General features: G+C 31.1%; 2 protein-coding genes across 5 annotated transcripts; both read left to right on the top strand.

Moving 5' to 3' along the window:
* The first annotated feature begins 4,175 nt into the window (after positions 1 to 4,175).
* LOC105763811 (lysophospholipid acyltransferase LPEAT2) lies at positions 4,176 to 9,064 on the top strand. 2 transcript variants are annotated; one of them, XM_012582174.2, is made up of 14 exons: positions 4,177 to 4,826; positions 4,911 to 5,091; positions 5,700 to 5,759; positions 5,882 to 6,045; positions 6,119 to 6,182; positions 6,288 to 6,356; positions 6,431 to 6,526; positions 6,674 to 6,718; positions 6,864 to 6,934; positions 7,075 to 7,141; positions 7,216 to 7,266; positions 7,556 to 7,666; positions 7,789 to 7,836; positions 8,678 to 9,064. In XM_012582174.2, exons 1-14 carry the CDS (start codon positions 4,360 to 4,362, stop codon positions 8,846 to 8,848), a joined length of 1,665 nt encoding a protein of 554 aa, XP_012437628.1. In that variant the 5' UTR covers positions 4,177 to 4,359; the 3' UTR covers positions 8,849 to 9,064. The 2 variants fall into 2 exon arrangements, with proteins under 2 accessions (XP_052481831.1, XP_012437628.1); XM_052625871.1 differs by lacking the exon at positions 6,431 to 6,526 and having other exon boundaries at positions 4,176 to 4,826.
* Positions 9,065 to 14,315: 5,251 nt separating this feature from the next.
* Positions 14,316 to 19,431, top strand: LOC105763812 (MADS-box protein SOC1). Of its 3 annotated transcripts, none has more exons than XM_012582176.2 (8): positions 14,316 to 14,437; positions 15,192 to 15,390; positions 16,254 to 16,332; positions 16,955 to 17,016; positions 17,394 to 17,493; positions 17,601 to 17,642; positions 18,726 to 18,767; positions 19,043 to 19,431. In XM_012582176.2, the coding sequence occupies exons 2-8, from the start codon at positions 15,209 to 15,211 to the stop codon at positions 19,199 to 19,201; spliced, it is 666 nt and encodes a 221-aa protein (XP_012437630.1). In that variant the 5' UTR covers positions 14,316 to 14,437; positions 15,192 to 15,208; the 3' UTR covers positions 19,202 to 19,431. The 3 variants fall into 3 exon arrangements, with proteins under 3 accessions (XP_012437630.1, XP_012437629.1, XP_012437632.1); XM_012582175.2 differs by lacking the exon at positions 14,316 to 14,437 and adding an exon at positions 14,514 to 14,949; XM_012582178.2 differs by lacking the exon at positions 14,316 to 14,437 and adding an exon at positions 14,533 to 14,949 and having other exon boundaries at positions 19,058 to 19,431.
* Positions 19,432 to 20,831: the final 1,400 nt, after the last annotated feature.

The following is a 20,831-nucleotide window of genomic DNA, read 5'->3' as shown; positions in this document are numbered from 1 at the left end:
AATGTAATTTCACCATTTTAATAGTCTATAACTTTATAATTTTTAAAGGTTTAAATCAAATTTTTATTATTTGAGAGATGAAAGTGTAGTTTTACTATTACTAATTAAAATTTTATAAATTATAGAGGACCTAAATGAAAAATTTTCATTTTAGAAGGAGCTCCACCACTTTTTATATATTACATTATGAGATACAAGAAAAATTGTGAAGACATCATGTGAATATAAAAATAAATTGATTCAGCAATTGGTATAATTATGTTTTTGTCAATTTATGATTTAATCCTCTATTTTTTAAGGTAAAAGGAATTTATTAAGCATGCATAGTATCACACATTACATAATCATGAATAGCATCCAGTAATCAAAATCAAAGTAAAACAAATTAAGACAATCATGAGCTTATCTAATTAAGTGGCGCGTAACATAATTACTAGATCAAACAACAAAAGAAAATGAAATAAAAGTAAATGTTCAAAGCCCCTAATAATCGAAGACAAGTCGGTGTCCCTCGAATGGAGCCTGTTGATCACAGCAATGGAGTCAACCTCTATCACAATGTCTAAATAGCCATGTTCTCTTGCAAATTTGAATGTCAATGTAAAAGCCCTTGCCTTTCCTAGGTCCGAAGAGTAGTTCCGCAAGGCCTTACCAAAAAAGCTATCACACCTACTCCATCACTTAAGCACCATCCACATTGAGCTCAAATGGAGGAGCCCGCTTTCACATATCGCAACCTTTTAGAAATCAACATGCTAAGTTCAATCTCACCCAACGGGTAGTCTTCCCTTGCATCACAAACTCATTACACATGTTCCAAATCTCTCATACCATTTTCAAGCCAATCATTGCAATAAGTATAATGACCATAAAAAAAAGACTCTCATGCAACCCCCCACTTTATAATATTATCAATAAGTCGAAATTAGATTAAGATCCACTCAATCACTTTTTCATTCATTAATATCTAATATAATGATCATCATCATTCCAATGTGGAATCAATTTGTGAATGGTGATTAAACATGCATTAAATATTAATAGACGAAAAGGTAATGGAGTGGAGTCAAACTTGTCCAAATTGATAACATCACTTGTTTTTGTTATTAAAAGTGATAACAACATTAATTTTTTAAAACAAATTTTAAGCATTCACGTGATATGTAAATTTACTGTTACTCAACATATTTGACAGATTTTTCATGTGGCTTTGATTATGTACTCGCATTATCATTTTGGATATGTTAATAATATTATAATAGTAAAGTGTTCATATTATGTCAAATTAAAGAGAAGTATTAAAATTTTAAAAAAAAAGGATTAAATTCTCAACTTCAACCTAGTAAAGGGACTGCAACCATAATTAGACCTTCAGAAATTCAATTGATACTTGTTCCATGTAGACTTATTCAAGGGACAAGCTACCAACATAATTTGAAGCCCGTATTTCAAGTTAGATTGAACCTGAACAAACATAAAACGGCTAATATCATATATAGACCCGACCCCAACTAGCACAATCTGAGCATTAACGCCTCTAGTTTCATGGTATGAATGTTGCTTCAAGCAGTTCTCCTTAATTGTTCTAAAATTCTAGGAATCAATTTGCCATTAGTTGAATGGTGGAACCCCTCTTAAGCTCAACATAGTAAAGGACTACAACTAGAACTTCAAAATTAAATTCAATTAATACATTATTTATATTGACCTATTCAAGGGACCAATTATCAGTCTAATTTAAAGTCTATATTTCAAGTCAAATCAAACTTGAACAAACATAAAATGTATTAATACTATATATATAGACTCGGACCCCAACCTACCCAATCTGGCAATTAACACATGGTATGAATGTTACTTCAAGCAATCCTCCTTAATTGTTCCAAAATTCTAGGAATCAATTTGCCATTTGGTTGAATATTGGAACCCCCACCACTAATAATCTGAATTAATGTATTTTACTCTTTGGTGAGGATAGTGACCTTTGAAAGCAGCTTTAATGAATGAATGGACCAAGAAAAGAAAATAGCTTTACCAGCTTTAATTTAGTAGCCGACCCTCCACTCTTATTGGGTAATTGATTGAATGGTCCTCCGGATTCTCATAATTATGGATATTTCCAATTCTAGACCCCTATGCATTTTAGTCACTTTCATCAAACCTCAAATAAATAATCTCCCATCATTCTAGTCTTTAGTTAATTACGTCCTTTATAATTTCGTCATTTAAGAAAGAGGTGAAGCCACATTTAGCCCATGAATTTGGTAATTTTTCCACCTTGGTCCCTAAGTTCTTTTGTCTATATTAGTGGCAGGGCTTGACAGCTTTTTTCTCAATTTAGTCCCTAATATTGGATTCCATCCAAGTGTGATGACGTGACACTTTGATATTGTACTAGCTTGAAATTTTTAAAATTTTTAAAGACTTTTATAATTTCTTTATAGTTTTTAAAAAGTTTCAAGAGTGTCACATCATCACACCTTAATGAAAACCAAGCTAAGGAGCTAACATGAGTGAAGCCATAAAATTGTTTTAGGAGGGGCCAAAAATGAATGATGTTTTAGGGGGTAAAGTGCAACTTTACCATTATACTAACTTGTAATTTCCAAAAATCAAAGGGACTAATAGAGAGTTTTTATTTTTAGTTTGCCCCCTCCCTCCGCTCCTTGGGATCAAATCGAGAAAAGTTGTCAAGTTCCAAGAATAATGTGAACTAAAAAAGTTTAGGGAGCAAAAGTTGCTTTATCCCTTATATTTTAGAGAATGATATAAAATTCAGTCTATTCTTTTGGTATTAAATGTTAGATAGATTTCAACAAATGGACTCATTGTTGATGAAACTCAAAAATTTCTAAATTTATATCAAACCTTAAGCTTTAAGAATTAATAAGAATAAAAATTATTGATTCGTTTTTCTTTTTATGAATAATTTAAGAGTGGGGTAGGGTGGATCCAATCATCTATATAGTATATTTATTTGGAAATAAAAGTACTATTATTTTTATTCTCAAAAAAGGTCCAATTATATCTTGCCTCCTAATTTTTTAGAATTTTATATTCGGCCCCTACATTTTTTTCTTATTTAGCTAGATATATATAATAAGGACCTTTGATGGTCGTTTTAATATTTACAATTTTGTACAGTGATTTCTAATGATATTGTATAATTAAGATTACATTAAAAAATTAAATGGATCTAAAATGAAATAAATTTGATGGGATCTATTTATAAGAATCATAACAATTTATTTAAGGGTTTTTTAAAAATCCGTATTATCAGTCTTACGATATTATTTTTAAATAAATTCTTTGTTAGGAAAATAATGCGCTTCAACACACTCGCATTAATAATAATATCCATATCAATTTAACTAAGACTCAATAGACAATTCAAGTGTATTTTAGATTTATTTTAAGTTGGATAATATATTATAATGATTGATAATAATAAATAAATAAAACCATTATATTTATCTTCCATCCTCCTTTTGGGATTAATTTAATTCCACAATGTGAATCATTCAAACAAAAGGTAATGACAAAAGGACATACCAAAGCCCTAATTAAAAAGCTATTTAAGATAAGAAAAGAAAAAATAATCCTTTACAAAATTAATTTATGCTTTAGCCTTTGAATATATCCATTTTTTCATTTTGATACATGGTTTTTTTTATTTTCGAGATTACCTAAAAGTAAAATTGCGATTAAGTACATGATACATTTTCATTGGGAGTCGAGTTAAAATGTGATAAAAATAATAATTAAAGTACTAAAACGGGACAAAAAGTACATTCATAGCCGCTCAACTATGTTTTTCTTTTACCATTCAGTTGTGAAATGTTATAAAGTGGTCATCTAACTATGAAAAGTTACAATATAGGCACTCAACTATTCAATTTTGTCTTTTTTGGTTATCCATTTATCTTGAATTTTTGGGTATTCCTATTTTTATTTTAGTTAGTTGAGGACTAAAAAGATAAAATCGAATAATTAGATGATTATTTTATAATTTTTCATAGTTGGATGATCAAAAAGGAAAAATGAATATAATTGTGTGACTAGTAATGTAGTTTGCCCAAAAATATTAAAACTTTAACGATGTAAGAAAAATAATTAGTCCACATGCAAAGCACGTGGCAACAAAAATGTAAGAACACAACACCACCACTATCGTCAGTTTTTGGTCTGAAACCAAACAAATTCAACTCCACCATACAAAAACCAAACTCTTTTTAATTCATTCATTCAAGTTTTTTCTTTTCAATCTCACATTTCTAATCTCAGAAAAACAAAAATCCAAATAGAAAAAGAAAAACCCATTTTTTTGCACTGATTCTCTTCATTTTTTATTCATCAAAAATGGCGGAATATGATCTCACTTCACCTCTCCTTTCCCCTCGATCTTCCGATCAACCCCAAACCGTCCTCACCGTCGATGAAGATTCCGAACCCTCCGATCAATCTCCGTCCAATCATCAACCTCCCCTCCAAACGCACAACGACGAGAAAACCACCCTCACTTCTTCCAACCCGTACGCTTTTCTCGGGTCGGACGCACACTCTGTTCCGGCACCGACAACCGTCGACCCATTTCGAAACGGAACGCCGTTTATTTCTGGGGTTTACGAGGCAGTAAAGATCGTACTGTGTTTGCCGATAATGTTACTGAGACTGGTCTTGTTTGGGGCATGTTTGGCTGTGGGGTATATTGCTACTAGGATAGCATTGGAAGGGTGGAAAGATAAACAAAACCCAATGCCTAAATGGCGGTGTAGAATCATGTGGGTCACTAGAATTTGTGCTCGGTTTATACTTTTCTCTTTTGGGTAAGTTTTAAAGATTCAAACTTTATTCATTTGAGTGAAACTTTTTAGTTCAAAGATTTGAGCTTTGTTAATATGTTTTTGTAGTTACCAATGGATTAGAAGAAAAGGGAAACCAGCTCCAAGAGAGATTGCTCCAATTGTTGTATCTAATCATGTATCATATATTGAACCTATATTTTATTTCTACGAATTGTTTCCTACAATTGTTGCTGCAGAGTCACATGATTCAATGCCTTTTGTTGGAACTATTATTAGAGCAATGCAGGTAATCAATAATCTTAATTGTTGTTGAGTGTGGATCGGTTCTTTGGGCACGACTTTGATTGTCGTCTTTCAGGCAGTCGACCTGGACCCCTAACAATCAAAAGTATTGTCCCCGTGTTGAAGTTCTGTCATCAGTCTCCGCGGAGATCCGTGTACGGACCACGTAGGGGTGCCTTGGTTGGTGGAGATAGATGCTTGCAAACTCGGGGGAAATGTCAGTATAGGGCGTGGGGAAGTACTTGATCCCGGGACAACTTGAACCACCAACCAAGCCTTGGTTGGTAGTTCGAGTTGCAGGGGCCCAGGTACCTCCGTTATTATTCAGACGTCCAATACTGACACCTCTCCCGAGCCTTGCAGGTACCTATCTCCACCAACCACGGGGCTTCTACCGTGAACCATACACGGCTCTCCATGAAGGCCGGAGACAGAACCTCAACATGGGGGTAATACTTTCGGTTGTTGGGGTCTGGGTCAGCTACTTGGAAGACAACACTTCAAAGGCTTCTTTCAAAGGAACCGGTCCCCCCAACAACTGTAATAATCTTTTTCTATACACTTGCTTTTAATTTGTTTTTGTAATATACCCTTCTTTTTTATCCATGGTAGGTGATATATGTTAATAGATTCTCACCGGCATCAAGAAAGAACGCTGTAAACGAAATAAAGGTAGAAAGTTTCTATTGTGTCTGTTGTTTCAAAACTCGAGTCTGTTAAGTTCGAGTAGCATTGCTTTATCAATTTTATAAGCTATTTGATACAGAAATGTGTTTTCAAGGATTTGAATACAGAGAAGGGCTTCATGTGATAAATTTCCTAGAGTGCTACTATTTCCCGAGGGAACCACGACCAATGGGAAGGTCCTTATTTCGTTTCAACTCGGGGCATTCATCCCTGGTCATCCGATTCAACCTATAATCGTTCGTTATCCTCATGTACACTTTGATCAATCCTGGTAGGACTCAATTTCTTGGTCTATTTTTTTTGCCCATGCACTTGCTAAATACTTTTGGTGTTGTCTTGTTTAGGGGGCTTATATCTTTGGCTAAGCTCATGTTTAGAATGTTTACTCAGTTTCATAATTATATGGAGGTATGTCGTCTAGCTTATCTAATTCAAAATTTCAATGTCGGGTTCCAAAGCCCGGTAAATTTTACGTTTTGTTTAAATCTGATTCCCGGTTTTCTTATTTGACAGGTAGAATATCTCCCTATCATTATGCCCCCTGATAATGAAAAACTGAGTGCCGTCCACTTTGCTGAGAGGGTAAGTCTGTTCACGGTTTTCCATGTAGTGTTGGGTTTTCTAGATTATTGATTGATTCGTATGTTTGTCGGCAGACTGGTCAAGCTATGGCAAGTGCTCTTAATGTTGTACAAACATCTCATTCATATGGGGATTTAATGCTCCTAATGAAAGCTGCTGAACTGCAACAAGTGTGTGCTTCTCTTGGTGGTTTTTTACTACGTTTTAAGTGATAAAAATTATGTTAACTTTGTGAGGAATCGGGTCTCATAACATGTGATTCATCTGAATATCTATTTGTTTTAGTGTTAATAATTCTTTTAACATAAATTTTGCAGGAAAGGCCCTGGAGTTATATGGTTGAAATGGCCAGGATTGAATCGGTGAGTCCAGTTTGAAACTCTTATTCGTCTTTCCATAACAATACATTTGTATTTGAACTTGAACTTGATTTAACCTTGTCTAGATCGGTTTCTATGAAGTTGCTCGCTCCCTCTCACTCGGTAAACATTTTATATCGTTTTTCAGCTGTACCATATTAGCAGCTTGGAGGCCGTGGACTTTCTGGATAAGTTTCTTTCCATGAATCCGGACACTAGGTATCACTAACGTATTTATGGTAGTCCTTTCTTGTTATCGGGCCAGCTCAACTCATAGAACTGCACCATCTCTAGTTCAGAAACACAAAGATATTTCGTTCCATTCTCTTTTAATAGTTTTTAATGATCTCTTCGTGCAGTGGCTGTGTTAAACTTCATGATTTTTCGAGGGGCCTACGACTAAAGGCATGTAAACTTTCTGAAGAGGTCAGTTGCCGTATTTCCTCAGTTTCCTGAAACGTACTTCCTTTGGTTTGTATCGTGATTATTTTCTCGTACAGATTTTTGGGTTCCTTGATGTGGAGAAGAATGGATCAATTACATTCAAGCAGGTAATGCAGCTGCAGTTTTACCTCCCTAGAATTTTCGTGCTTCTGTTTATTTATATCTTAATTTTAGCTTTACGCTACAGTGTGTTGCTAACCGGCCAAGACCATGGTAACATTGCCATTACTCATAATGCTGCTATTATATTACCTTCGGTTGATCACTACTAGCTTGCATAAGCATCTGAATTCTCTCTGTTACGATAATTCACCTTAATTTTGGTCCAAAAGACAACTCAAGCAATTTTTTCATCCGTAGAGGGCTCATTGTACCATTTTGTGTTCTTCCTGGCAGTTTTTATTCGGGGTAGCTCATGTTATGAAGAAACCACTATTCATGCAAGCTTGTGAATTAGCATTTGCCGAATGTGATGTTAGGGGAGATAACTACTGCATGAAGGAAGAAGTACGTGGTTCTTTCTTTTCTTTATGTTAGTTTGTACTTCAGTCTTTTTCATTGGTTTAACCTTTGTGCATTTATGCTTGGAACGTTAACTTAAAAACTTGTTTTTATTGCTTTTGGATCAGTTATCAAACATCCTTAGACATGCAATTCCAGACTTGAATGAAGATGAGGTAAATAAAAGACTTGGTCCCTCTACTTTATAGTGTTATTAGTATATGTCCAAGATAACATTGTTGATTGTTGCCAATATTGTGATGACATGGATTCTTACCATAAGAGTGTTATTAATGGAAAAATTCGGGACTTACTAATAACAGTATAAAAGTTAAAAGTTCCATGGAGGCCATTGTCAGATTGCATTTTACTTTCTTTACTCCAAAAATGAGCAAATTAGTCTTTGTATCTTAGATCAAAGAGCAAACTGGTATTGTTAAAAATTCTATTTATTTCTACTGATAAAACTGGTCCTTGTACGTCAAAATGAGAGTACACACACTTGTCTTGGTATTGCATTAGTCATGTCAATTTTTAATAGTAGAAATAGATGAAATTTTTAATAGAAAGGACCAGTTTGCTATTTGATTTAATGTACAGGGGCTAATTTGTCCATTTTTTAGTAAAGGGGTAAAATGCAATCTGATACCTAATATAGGCCTCTATAACAGAAAAATTCATCAATTTGGACTTTTAATAACATTATAAAAGGTAAAAGTTTCATGGAGGCCCTTGTACCATGAGATAGATTGTATTTTGCTTCTTCTACTAAATAAATGGGTAAATTAGTTCCTGTACGCAAAGTGGTCTTTCCATTAAAAATTTCATTCATTTTTACTGAGAAAAATTTGTCTATGTACGTCAGCATGCTGTACACATAGCACACCACGTGCAACTATCTGATTCCGTCAGTTTTTACTAGTAGAAATGATTTTCCCATTATAAAACTATATAGATGGTTGATGTTGTTTCTTGACTCGATCCAACCTATATATATGGAACCATGTGTACATGCAGGTCCATGGACTGTTGAACCTATTTGATTCAAACAATGATGGGAGAATCAGCAGGGATGACTTCATTACCTGTCTGAGAAAAAACCCTTTGTTGATAGCATTGTTCTCACCCAGATTGCTGCAAAAGGACTTCTCCAGAGGTGGTGATAGAATGTTGCAGGATATTGTTTGATGGGGTGTATGTACCCTTGTCTTTTGCAATAGATTGGTTTTTTTTTTTTTTTTTGGTGTGCTATATTTGTGAGAAAGAGTTTCATTTACACTGGTATAAACCTCAATCAATTCGGTAACATTTTATATGATCAAAATATAAGAGCCATTCACTTGTTACATTTCATACTTTGTATTCTTCGAAATTTAATCGTATTTTTTAGACTTTAAAATTTAAGTTTAATTGTAAACATTTAAATATCTCGGTGTATTATTTTGATATAAAAAATACTTATTAGGTAGCAACGTGAATAAAAATGATATTATGATTAACTTTAACTTAATAAAATAATTTTAATAATAGAATATTAAATTTTTATAAATGTAAGTATAGAAATTTATTGCATATTTTATTTTATATTTACAATGATTTATATTTGTGTTTACATGATAAGAATATGGGTTTGCATTTAGTCTTTTGTCTTAAAACGTTTTAGTTGTTTCGAATTTGGGTTATTTTTTGTTTAAGTTAATTTTAATTTAGAGTCATTTTGGGTTTAAATTATTTAAGTTTGAAATTCAAATCAAGTATGAGGTTAGATCATTTCGCAATCTGATCATTTCAAGTTGTTTTAGGTCCAAGTGAATTCCAGGTTTAGATCATTTAAGTTTAGGTCAATTTGATTTCAAGTTGGACAAATTTGAGATGTTAATCTTTTAAGTTCATCAAATTAAATAATATCATATTTAAATTCGAGTTAATTGAAATAATTTTTTGACTCGTTGCTTTCAAACTCCACCATTGCTAGATGGGGAATTGATTTTCAATAGTAATGTAGGTAGCTACACTTTATTATAATACATTTATAGATACACCAACCATTACTATTAGAAAAGAAGTGGTACCAACCCAAGATTTGTACATAACCTTAAATACAAAATGAAGCAACATAGATAACAATGTGACTAATAATATCGGTGGTTGAAAATGGTATTTACAGATTAATCATTAAATGAAATGATTAGTGAAATTGAATTTTAGTACTTATTAACATTGTTAATGAATACTTAATTAATTGAATCAATCTATATTTACAATTTGCGTCATTTAATCTTTAAAATCCATTAACCTTTAAATACTATAAAATTTGAAGCCATAAATATTTAAATTATATAGTACAAACATATACTTGCATTAATAATGATAAAAGGTTAGGGTGAATGTACATTATTAGTCTCGTAAAAAATTGAAAGTAGTATTTACAAATCAATTAGTATATGGAACTGTTAGTGAAACTCGAACTTTAATGCTTAACTAATTGAATCCACTCATATTAGCAACTTGCATCATTTCTTCCTTACAATCCATTTAACCCCCCAAATAGATAAAAGTGCTATGGAGGTCATTGTATTAAGAATCATATTGCATTTTGTCATCTCTACTTTAAAAAATGAGTAAATTAGTTTATGTACATTAAATTAAGGAGTAAAATGGTCCATTTTGTTAAAATTTCCATCCATTTGTATTAGTAAAAACTGGCATGACTAATGGAATAACCATGTAGTTATATACGGCGTGCCATGTGTATATTATGTTGACGTACACAGACGAGTATTTAATATATTAAAAAATGATAAATTTACTCTTTAATCTAACATATACAAATTTATTTATTTATTTATTTTTAAAGAAAAAGAATAAAATAAAATTCTAACTCCTAATATATTTCATTCATAATACTTTTTACCTCAAATAATGTTATTGTAGAAACATATAAATGCAGAAATAATGGCAAAAGGATGTGACAGTTCCCAACAAAAGAGGGTGTCAAATTTCTTCATTTAGGGCATCCTCGGTTTACTTTAAATGTCACATGTGCTTTTTGCTACATTGGTGGGAAGTGGGGGACCATCCAAGGCATTTGCTAAAACCAGGACCGCAAATACTAGGAAAAAACACCAAACATCTGATAAATGTGTTTGATTCTCTAAAACTTTCTTAGAAATTAGTGTCTTTAAGCTTCTCTCTTTTCTTTTATAAAACCCATAGCTTCTCTCTTCTCTTCTTTCCTTTTAATATATTTCTTTCTTTTTCTATTAATTAAGTATTTAACTTGATTGGTATTAACATTATTGCCATTGTAGGAAGATGTGAATTCGAGCGAATTGCAACATGTTTATCCTTCTATTTAAGGGTTGAAAAAAGTCATGAGTAGTTCTAGATATTGCCAAGCCCGTTCTTTGACATTTTTGGGACCCTAGACAAAACAATGAAATAGGTTTTAAGTTACTTAAAAGTTGGAGAAAATTTTTTTTACTTAAAAGTTGGTAAAAAAAATTTTGGGCCCTTAAAAGCTAAATTTTTTTTGGGCCTCTTAACAACTGGAAAACAATATTTTGGACCTCTTTCAACCTTAGGCATTGGGCGGCCGCACCTCCAGACGACCCCCATAGCCGGGCCTGGGTAATGCATCAAGAAAAAAAAGATTGATATAATTTAATCATTTGCTAAGTCCAAATTAGTCATGCCTAGAACTATTCATATTCAATTATATCAAATCAAATTTTTTACCATAAGTTGCTACTATAAAAGATATGATGAGTGGAGATTTTTTTTTTTATTATTCGATTGTATGTCGGGGCTATGTGGAAATTCAATTAATCATGTTCAATAATAACAAATTTACATATCAACCTGTTAGGATATGATTATAGGATATTATCTTTTAGGAATACATTTAGGGATATATTATATATTTTTCATATTCCTATGTGACTACTACTGTATAAATATTATGTATACTCTTGAGGTCTATCAATAATATTAAAAGGGATTACCCTATTCTTGTTATGGTATTGAGCTTGGTGTTTAACACAAAAAAAATTTGCATCGTCCTCACTAGTTGGCTTGTCTTTTTGGGACAATCTCCTATTTCACGGAAAACTAAGAAACAACAAATTGTTTCTCGTTCTTTCACTGAGGTTGAGTATAGGTTTATGGCTTCCATCACTTGTGAGCTTAAGTGGCTGAAGGCTTTGCTATTGAGCTTAGGTGTTCATCATCCTAAAGCTATTCTTTTATTTTATGATAGTCAATTTGCGTTGCATAATACACAGAATCCTGTATTTCACGAGCATACTAGACATATTGAAGTGGATTGTCACTTTGTTATGGATGCAATCCAGGATGGGTTGATTGTACCTTCTTATATTCCGACCTCCATTCAGTTGGCTAACATTTTTACAAAGGCGCTTAGTAAACTGCAATTTGAATACCTTTTTAGCAAGTTGGGCATTTAAGATCTGCATGCTCCAATTTGAGAGGGGCTGTTAGGATATAGAGATATTATCTTTTAGGAATATATTTTATATTACTGTATATCTTATAGGCATATATTTAGGAATATATTATATATCTTTCCTATTCCTATGTGACTACTGCTATATAACTATTATGTATACTCTTGAGGTCTATTAATAAATTTGAAAGGGATTATCCTATTCTTGTCACAACCAAATATTTCGTAAAACCAATTGTCGAAGAAAAATGCTAAAAATTCACGGTCCACGAGGTTTAGAAGCATTAGTAAATGACAACTCGTGACAAGTCAGCCCCAATATATGTGACAGGCTAAGATTGACACATAAACGACCTTGTAAAACTTGCCAACTAAAGACAAAAGGAAGGAACCAATCCTCACGATCTAATAGGTAACTTTAATTTAGCCTCCAAGTCAAATATAAAAGCTAGGTATCATCCCATCTTCCTCATATTTTAAGCATTACTTTTGCTCTACTAAAATATCCTTGCTCGATTGCTCCCTCCATTTTCCTTAATCTCCTTATCAATATAAGTATCGAAGAACGTGTGGAAACCCAAATCCCAATGCCTCATAGCTTACTTTCTTTTTACAATACTTTCAATAGTCAAGTCTAAACTTCGAGTCCAATTAACTTACTTTCAGCCCAACTCCATACTTGAATAAAGGTAAACACGCTTAACGTTGTTTAAAAAAACTTCATGTTAATCATTTTAACAACAACCACTAATGGTGTTATCAAGATGAACATACTAATACCATTATATTAAAAAAAAAAGGAGAGAGTAGAGACACCAAACTAAAATGAAGGGTTTGAATCCTAATTTCAACATAATAGAGGGATAAAACCATAATTAAACCTAATATTTTTTCTATTACTATAAAGCAAAGTTGTTGAAGGGCCACGATGTGATCTCACATATCCCAAAAGGGAATATGGACCCTTAGATTGAAAAAAGAAGAAAAAAGGTAGCAACAGCATCATTGTGGTCCCCCATTAGAATAACCATAGGCTAGTTTGTCAAGTTGTGAAGGCAGCAGCAAGTGAAAGAGAACCCTTTCGTGTTGGACAACAACCTCAGCCAATGCCCATAAAAGGCATCAATAAGAATACTAATCAAATTGAAAACCTTTCTACAATAACATGTATACCTATTCACATTTACTTTTGTATTTATTTTTAAATTTATATTTTGGTTATTTAACTTTTAAAAATTACAAAATAATCACTAAGCTATTCGAAAGTTTTCATTTAAGTCATTGGGCTGTTAAAATAGTTACAGTATGGCCTTCTCTACTTGTACCACCTGGATCAATCAAAAGCTCTCATTTCCCTTCTCTTCTACAATTAAGTTTTTTTTTTCAGAAAAGAACTTTGAATGTCACAAATCTGTGAATCAAAATCCAAACAACTTTTTTTTCCGATCTCTATCAATGATTGTCAGATCAACTTGGATCTAAAATATATTCTTTTACTTATCGATGTGTATTGAACCACTGAACCGATCGTCGAATTGTCGCTCGGAATTCACTAGTTGAACTTAAAAAAAAAACCTTAACAACCAATAACTTAAAAGTTTTTTACATTAATAAATTAACAAGCTAACTCAACCCAAGCACAGAATGTGGTGAAACTCGAATTTAATTATAAAAATATATTAATATTAATATAAACTTAGTTTGTAAACGATGAATTCGACCCAACCCGAAGTTAAGAAAAACTAAACCCAAACTAAAAAAGAGTGAACCGATGGAGTTGTGAATATCTCAAATATTATATTTTAAATCATTATTAAATAATAAACACTGCTTACTCAAGTATTTATCAAATAACATTAGAAACCACATCTTTTTGATTGTCAGCCTAAAAATAATAACCGCTTTTTCATCTCGATTTTCAGTTTCAATAATAATAATAATAAATTAATTTTATCTTACAAGAAAATTAAAGAAGCTTCTAAAAACAAAAAACCTTTTTCCCTTTTTAAGGTTTTTGAGAAAGAAAATAATAATAATAATTTATTATTATCTCTTGTTGAGTTTTCGAAACCTAATTGGTCTTCTGTGTACGGAATTGTACGGACCATCTTATCTTGTCCCCATTTATTTGTCCCATACTCTCTCTCCTTTTTTTTTAACTTCTTTCTCAACAAGATAATTTTATTTATCAAAAAATTAAAATTTTATTTGAAGTACAAAATATTTGTTTATAAAATCTCTTTTCTTTCTCTTTTAAACCCACTTGCTGTATTTTTTTAGTAAAGTAGTTTTTTTTCCTTTTGCTTTTTCATGTAAGTTTGTAGTATCTTTGGATTTTGTATTAATGAGTTTACCATAAGAAGCAAAAATCCATTTTCTGTTCATTTTAAACTCTATTTTATATATATATATATATATATATATATATGCTTTTGCTTTACACCTGTGCTGTTTGTATATAGAAAATTTTTACAAGAGAAGAAAAAAAGCTTAAAAGATAGATGAAAAAGGAAAGGATGATGTTTTGTGGGGTTTTGTAGTTTAAATTTTTTCCTTTGATAGTGGCGACTAATAAAGGGACACAACCCCAAATCAAATCAATCACCATAAAAAAAAATTCTAATTTTTGGGTTTTTTCTGGATATCTTTCTTCACTTTTAGCTTTCTGGGTTTTTGTTCTTTTGATTGTTCAAAGGATCAGATCACAAAAAAAAAAAAAAAAAATTACATGATTTAAATGTTTACTTGATCTGATCTCCTTTCGGTATCTGTAATATTTAAGCAAAAAAAAAAAAAAGTTCCAAGTTCTTTGCTTGCCAATTTGGTAAGATTTTGATTTTCATATATACATATACATATACATATATGCTTAAAACCCTCAGTTTCTTCTTACAAATCCATGTAAAGGAAAAAAGGTTTTCTGGGTTTTATAATTTGCTTCTTTTATAACTGTTTTTCTTTTTTTGTTCATTTATATTCTTGTGTTTTCCATGTGTTTGTTTTAATGCCTGTTTGGTATTTCATATATATATATATATATATATATATGTTTTCTTGGCTTTGAAGGTACGAAGATCCTCATCATGGTGAGGGGAAAAACACAAATGAGGCGCATAGAGAACGATACAAGCAGGCAAGTTACATTCTCAAAGCGACGAAATGGGCTACTAAAGAAAGCTTTTGAACTATCAGTTCTTTGTGATGCTGAAGTTGCTTTAATCATCTTCTCTCCTAGAGGCAAGCTCTTTGAATTTGCAAGCTCTAGGTAAATAATAATTTTCTTTAAACCCCCCTCACTTTTCAATTAATTTGCTGTTCAGCACCAATTTTCATACTTAGGGTTGTTTGATTCTGCCATAATAACTCTCACTTACGCACATCATTTAGTGCTATATACTCTCCACAACATTGTTCTTTCATGTGGGGTTTTCCCAAGAACCAAAATTAAACTATATTTTATGACTAATCCCTAATTACTATAACAACTTAGTGACTAGAATGATGCCGGTTTATAGGACTAACCAAAAGTGAAACCAAAAATATTTAAACTGTACCTTGTCCTAAAAGATAAACTTTAAAATTTTCCTTGTATATAGTGTTGGCTTGAAAAATAATGTTTATTTGAAAGAAAGGGTACACTTTTCTGATAACCTTGTAGTACTATCCCTTTCATCATATACTGATATTATTGCAATATAAAACAATGTTTTTCTTAAACTATATTTCTAAAATAAAAGGGCGTCTTGGAAGTATCATATGGAAATGGTCTTTTTTAATCTATTTATGTAGTATTAGTCTTATTAGAAAAATATATAATTGGATGTTATTCATGTTTAAATCCAATAATATCTTCAGAGAAAAGACAGCAACATTAGTCAACTTTGTTTACCTAATGTCTTAATGATCTACGGATGATTTCATATACAACTCTGATCATTGTGTTTGAAAATGTTTATGTCATGTTTTATATGTGCATAGATATTTTCTTTCATCTTTTGAAATTCATTGTGGAAATGCTTAATGATACTGTTTAGTTAATCATTTCTTTTTCTGATTTTATTTGAGGTTTTTATTGCATTTATGCCTTCTGTCCTAATTAAAACATTGTTTGGTTTTTAATTTATTTAGCATGCAGCAAACTGTAGAACGTTATAGGCGGCATACAAAGGATAACGAAACCAATAAGCCAATTGAACAAAACCTGCAGGTTAGCATGTCTTTTGTTTTTGATGTCTTAATGCAATTAATTATAGATTTATTTATGATTTTCATCTCTTTACTTTATATAGATTCTCCTCCATTTGTTAGTAAACACATGAATTTGAGTCGCTACTTTTTGTTAATTGTCATGTATAAATTGGTAAGCTTTAACAGTATTGTCCAATTAGATTGATTTATGAGTTTTTGTAAAAGTACGACCACCAAATTTTGATGAAGTAAAATAGGCCATTTCTTATATGTATTCATGGTATACATAATCAGTAAATTAGATGATGCTGCTAGGGGCAAATTGGGTGGAGACAGGTAGGGCATTGCTCCCCCTCAAATAGAAAAATTATCTTTTAGTCTCAAATAAATGATAGATTATTAGTTACTATGTGGTAAAATCACACTTTGGTGTCTCTAAAAATGAAAAAATTTCTATTTAGTCTTTTCGAAAGTGATGAAGTCATAAGTTAATATAATATAAAATTACACTTGGATGTTGCATCATCTAATTTATTGATGATGCATAAAATTATATACTGTTTGTGTATCAAATATAAATTTTATATATAGCCAGGTTATTAATTTCATGCTTTTATGGTGCATATTGACTGAGAATGCAGCATCTAAAGACTGAATCAGCAAACATGTTGAAGGCATTAGAGGATCTTGAAGTTTCAAGAAGGTATTGGTCTTTTTATAAGATTCAACCCCCCCCCCCCCCAAATATATATTGGGGTTAAAATATAAGATAAGTCCATGTACTCTTAAAAATTTTGAAATTTAGTCTCTCTATTTTTCAAATTTTAAATTTTAAGTTCAATTATTAACTGTGTTTTTTTTTGTTAAATTAAGGTTAATTACCTCATTTTTAATTACATTGCTGCCAAGTGAATAAGCTTTTTTATTTCAAATGTTAGATCAAAATTTAATAGTGTTAACAGTTGACCTTGAACTTTAAAATCTAAAAAGTAGAGGGGCTAAATTTCAAGGTTTCGAAAAATACAAGGACTGAGACAAATGAAAAAAGATAGTTGAAATTTGATTCTAAAATGGCCATAGGAAACTACTTGGAGAGAATTTGGGTTCATGCACGCTTGAAGAATTACAAGAGATAGAACAGCAATTAGAAAAGAGTGTGAGCATCATCAGAGCAAGAAAGGTTTGATTGTGAAAACTATTAATATTTGGTGTTTTTTTTTTTTTTTTTTAATTTATACAATGAAAATATAAACACATTTTAACACTAATTATTGTCCATTTTTTCAGACACAAATTTTCAGGGACCAGATTGAACAATTGAAAGAAAAGGTAAACCTTTTGGGTTTCAACAATGTTCTGAATTAAATTGTGATTTAGATTTAAATTGAGTTAATTGCACCAAACATCCCTAAACTGTGACCCTCATTTTATATTGGTCCTTGAGCTTTAAAAGATTTTAATTACATCCTCAAACTATTGGTGTTATATCAGTAAGATCCTTCTGTTACTAAGACCGTTAATTTAATTGTTAAATGAGACATTACTTTAAAATGAAAAATTAAAGAAAAATGGATGTTGAAAAAATTTCGTGTTGAGGTTTTCAAAGTTTTTATAGAAACTATCGTTCTCTTTCCATTTTTCTTCGATTTTACTTTATTTTTAGTTTTAATTTTAAAAGTTATGCGGCAACATTTTACTTTTCTTTAACATTTTCAATTTAAGTTATGTCACATAAGATTTTACAAGTCATTTAATGGTTAAATTAATGATTGCAATAATAGGAGTTAATTGATATAACATCGATAGTTTAAGTATGTAATTAGAATATTTTGAAGTTTTGAGATCAATTTAGAATGAGGATCATAGTTTACGGATATTTTGTGCAATTAACTCTTTTAAATTGGTTGTTGAACTTTAAAATGTTTTGATTGAGTATTTAAAGTATTTAATTTGTATCAATCGGGTCCTTCATTTAATCTAATGTTAGCTTGAGCATTAAATGTTAACTCGAATTTGAGATGAATCATATTTAAAACACGTGTATATATGGGGCATAGATAGCTTGTATTGATATATTAAAAGAAAACAATATAACGCCATTAAAATTTAAAAGGTATGTTTGTGTTTTCTTTTAACATATCATATCTATGTTGTCTATCCGATAAGTCCAGATATGTTTAAAATTTAATCCACCATATAGTTTAAATATACTCAATGTTAGATTCGAGCTAAAATGTAACGCACAAACTAACCATGAGACTAATGAAAAGAATTTGTTGATACAATACTAATACTTTGAAAACTCCATTAAAAATTTTTAAAATTTGAGTAATAATTTAAGAACATTATGTGCAATTAATCCTTTTGAGTTAGCTGATTGCTAACAACTACCTTATTATTTTTTTGGCTCAGGAGAAAGCCTTAGCTGCTGAAAATGAAAAGCTTTGTGAAAAGGTAAGGTCTAAAGTAATGTAATATTATTTACTATTTAATCAGGCCCTTCAATTTTAGAAATTTTAATTAATCCTTTAGATTTTTCAAAATTTTTAAAAACTCCAAACCCCCAGAATTTTTTATAATACTCATTAAGCCCTTAATTTTTTTTTGAAAATTTTAATTAGACTCTTGAATTTTTTAAAAAGTTATAATTAAACACCTCAAAATTTTTGGCACGCTCCGCTATTGATTATCTCATTGATATCTTTAGTATTCATTGTACCTACCATTAGTTGTTCATGTCTCAGTGTGGAACAAAATCATGGAAAGGATTGAGCGAGCAAGAAGACAATGTACCGTACGACGAAAGCAGTCCAAGCTCGGACGTCGAGACCGAACTGTTCATCGGACTGCCGGAAGGTAGAACGAGACGAATTGCGCAACTCAATTGATGGATGATACAACAAAGTTAATCCCATGCAAATATGAGTATAAAAGGCAGAAGGTTTTTACGTATTAAATCATACATTAGTTTTCAAATAAAATTGGTACCAGCAATGGTATATAAAAATTTGGTTGGCAGAGAAAAAAACTACCATGAACAATGATCAAGTATGTGCTACATAAAAATACCTTTTATATTCGGATGAATTAATATTTTAGAAAATTAAATTTATTGGTACATCAGTTCTACATTATGAACAAAATTATACTAATGAAATAACCTCTTTCTTTTGGTTTTTGATTTGGATTCAATAATGGCAAAATTAGAGGAGGCTGGTAGGTACTTTAACCCCTACAATTGATAAAATTACTTCTCTTTAAAAATAAGAATATAAATTAACAAATAATAAAATAACATTTTGATCCCTCCTACGTTTATACTTTACTTTTGATCTCCCAATAAAATTTCCTGGCTTCGTTTTGGGTCAACTACCTAGAGATAGCTATAAGGTTACCGGTCATAGATCCCCATTAGAATTACGATTTTTTTTATTTACAAGAATAGGGATGGCAATGGGGTAAGGTGGATTTTTGCTCACCTTGAACCGGACTTGAAGCTTGACCAATCCGCCTAGACCCTAACTCTTAAGAAAAAAAATCTACCCAAACCCAAAATTTAATAGAAGATCCAACGGCTCAAATTTAATTTAATTTAATTTTTTTATTTTAAAGCAAATAAGGCTATATTTTTAATTGATCTATTTTTATTTTGAAGCAAATAAGATTCTTTTTTAGTTTAGACTTAAAACTTAATATATGTTTACTTATATATTTATTTATTGAAAGTAAAACTTAGAATTACTTGTTCCCCTTTCACTCTGAAATTTTATGGTTTAAATTTTTTAAAATTTAAATTTGATTTGTTCTAAATTTAAAATTTTTAAAACAAAAACTTAAATTTGTTAAAGTTAAGAAACTTTTGGAGAGAAATTTTGCTCAAGAGAGTTTTGGAGTTGTGTATTGAGTCGTGTCTTTCATTGCCAAATTGAGAGCTTTTATAGAGGGTTCTTGCCTCATTTGTTGAAGAATTTGATTCGTTACATTATCCAAATATTTTTTCTCGCTTTACACAATTGTTATTTTCCTGACTATTATTACAATTACAAAGAATATATTCCCTAAATTACAAAACTTTTGCAGAGAATCTCTACTATGTATCTTCGTCTTTTCTTATGAGACAATTTTGGCAGAGAATCATTACTGTTCATCTCTGCCTTTTCTTTGTAGAGAATCATTATTGCTTATCTTTGTATTTTTTTCGTCCAAGGAGTCTTTACTGTTTGGCTTTCTTGTCTTCTTTTGGAACAATTTCTTAAGGTATGCAGGGAAATTTTGAAGGTTGCGAACTAGTTGTGAGTAAAACTTGATTTGATTAAAAAAATCGAAAAAAATCAAATTTCAAGTTAATTGAATCGAGTTATTTGAGTCAACTCGAATAAGTAATTCGAGTTTCAAGTTCGAGTCGAGTTAAATTTTACAATTCAAATAACTTGAATAATTTGAATAACAGATTGGTGTAAATACCCTTTTGGTCCCTGTCAATTTTGAAAATGAGCAAATTGGTCTCTCTTAAGAAAA

This window comes from Gossypium raimondii, chromosome 12, assembly GCF_025698545.1.
Source record: "Gossypium raimondii isolate GPD5lz chromosome 12, ASM2569854v1, whole genome shotgun sequence".
Lineage (NCBI taxonomy): Eukaryota > Viridiplantae > Streptophyta > Magnoliopsida > Malvales > Malvaceae > Gossypium > Gossypium raimondii.
Note: the sequence above shows the minus strand (reverse complement) of the source record. Positions and strands in the feature narration are given on the sequence as shown.

What these genes read in the sequence shown, in the direction of transcription:
- LOC105763811 (XM_012582174.2), top strand. Translation starts at nt 4,360, where the DNA reads ATGGCGGAATATGATCTCACTTCACCTCTCCTTTCCCCTCGATCTTCC. An exon ending in TCCATGAATCCGGACACTAG is followed by an intron (nt 6,935 to 7,074) that starts GTATCACTAACG and finishes CTCTTCGTGCAG; the next exon opens with TGGCTGTGTTAAACTTCATG. An exon ending in ACTACTGCATGAAGGAAGAA is followed by an intron (nt 7,667 to 7,788) that starts GTACGTGGTTCT and finishes CTTTTGGATCAG; the next exon opens with TTATCAAACATCCTTAGACA.
- LOC105763812 (XM_012582176.2), top strand. Translation starts at nt 15,209, where the DNA reads ATGGTGAGGGGAAAAACACAAATGAGGCGCATAGAGAACGATACAAGC. An exon ending in GCATCATCAGAGCAAGAAAG is followed by an intron (nt 17,494 to 17,600) that starts GTTTGATTGTGA and finishes CCATTTTTTCAG; the next exon opens with ACACAAATTTTCAGGGACCA. An exon ending in TTGAACAATTGAAAGAAAAG is followed by an intron (nt 17,643 to 18,725) that starts GTAAACCTTTTG and finishes TTTTTGGCTCAG; the next exon opens with GAGAAAGCCTTAGCTGCTGA.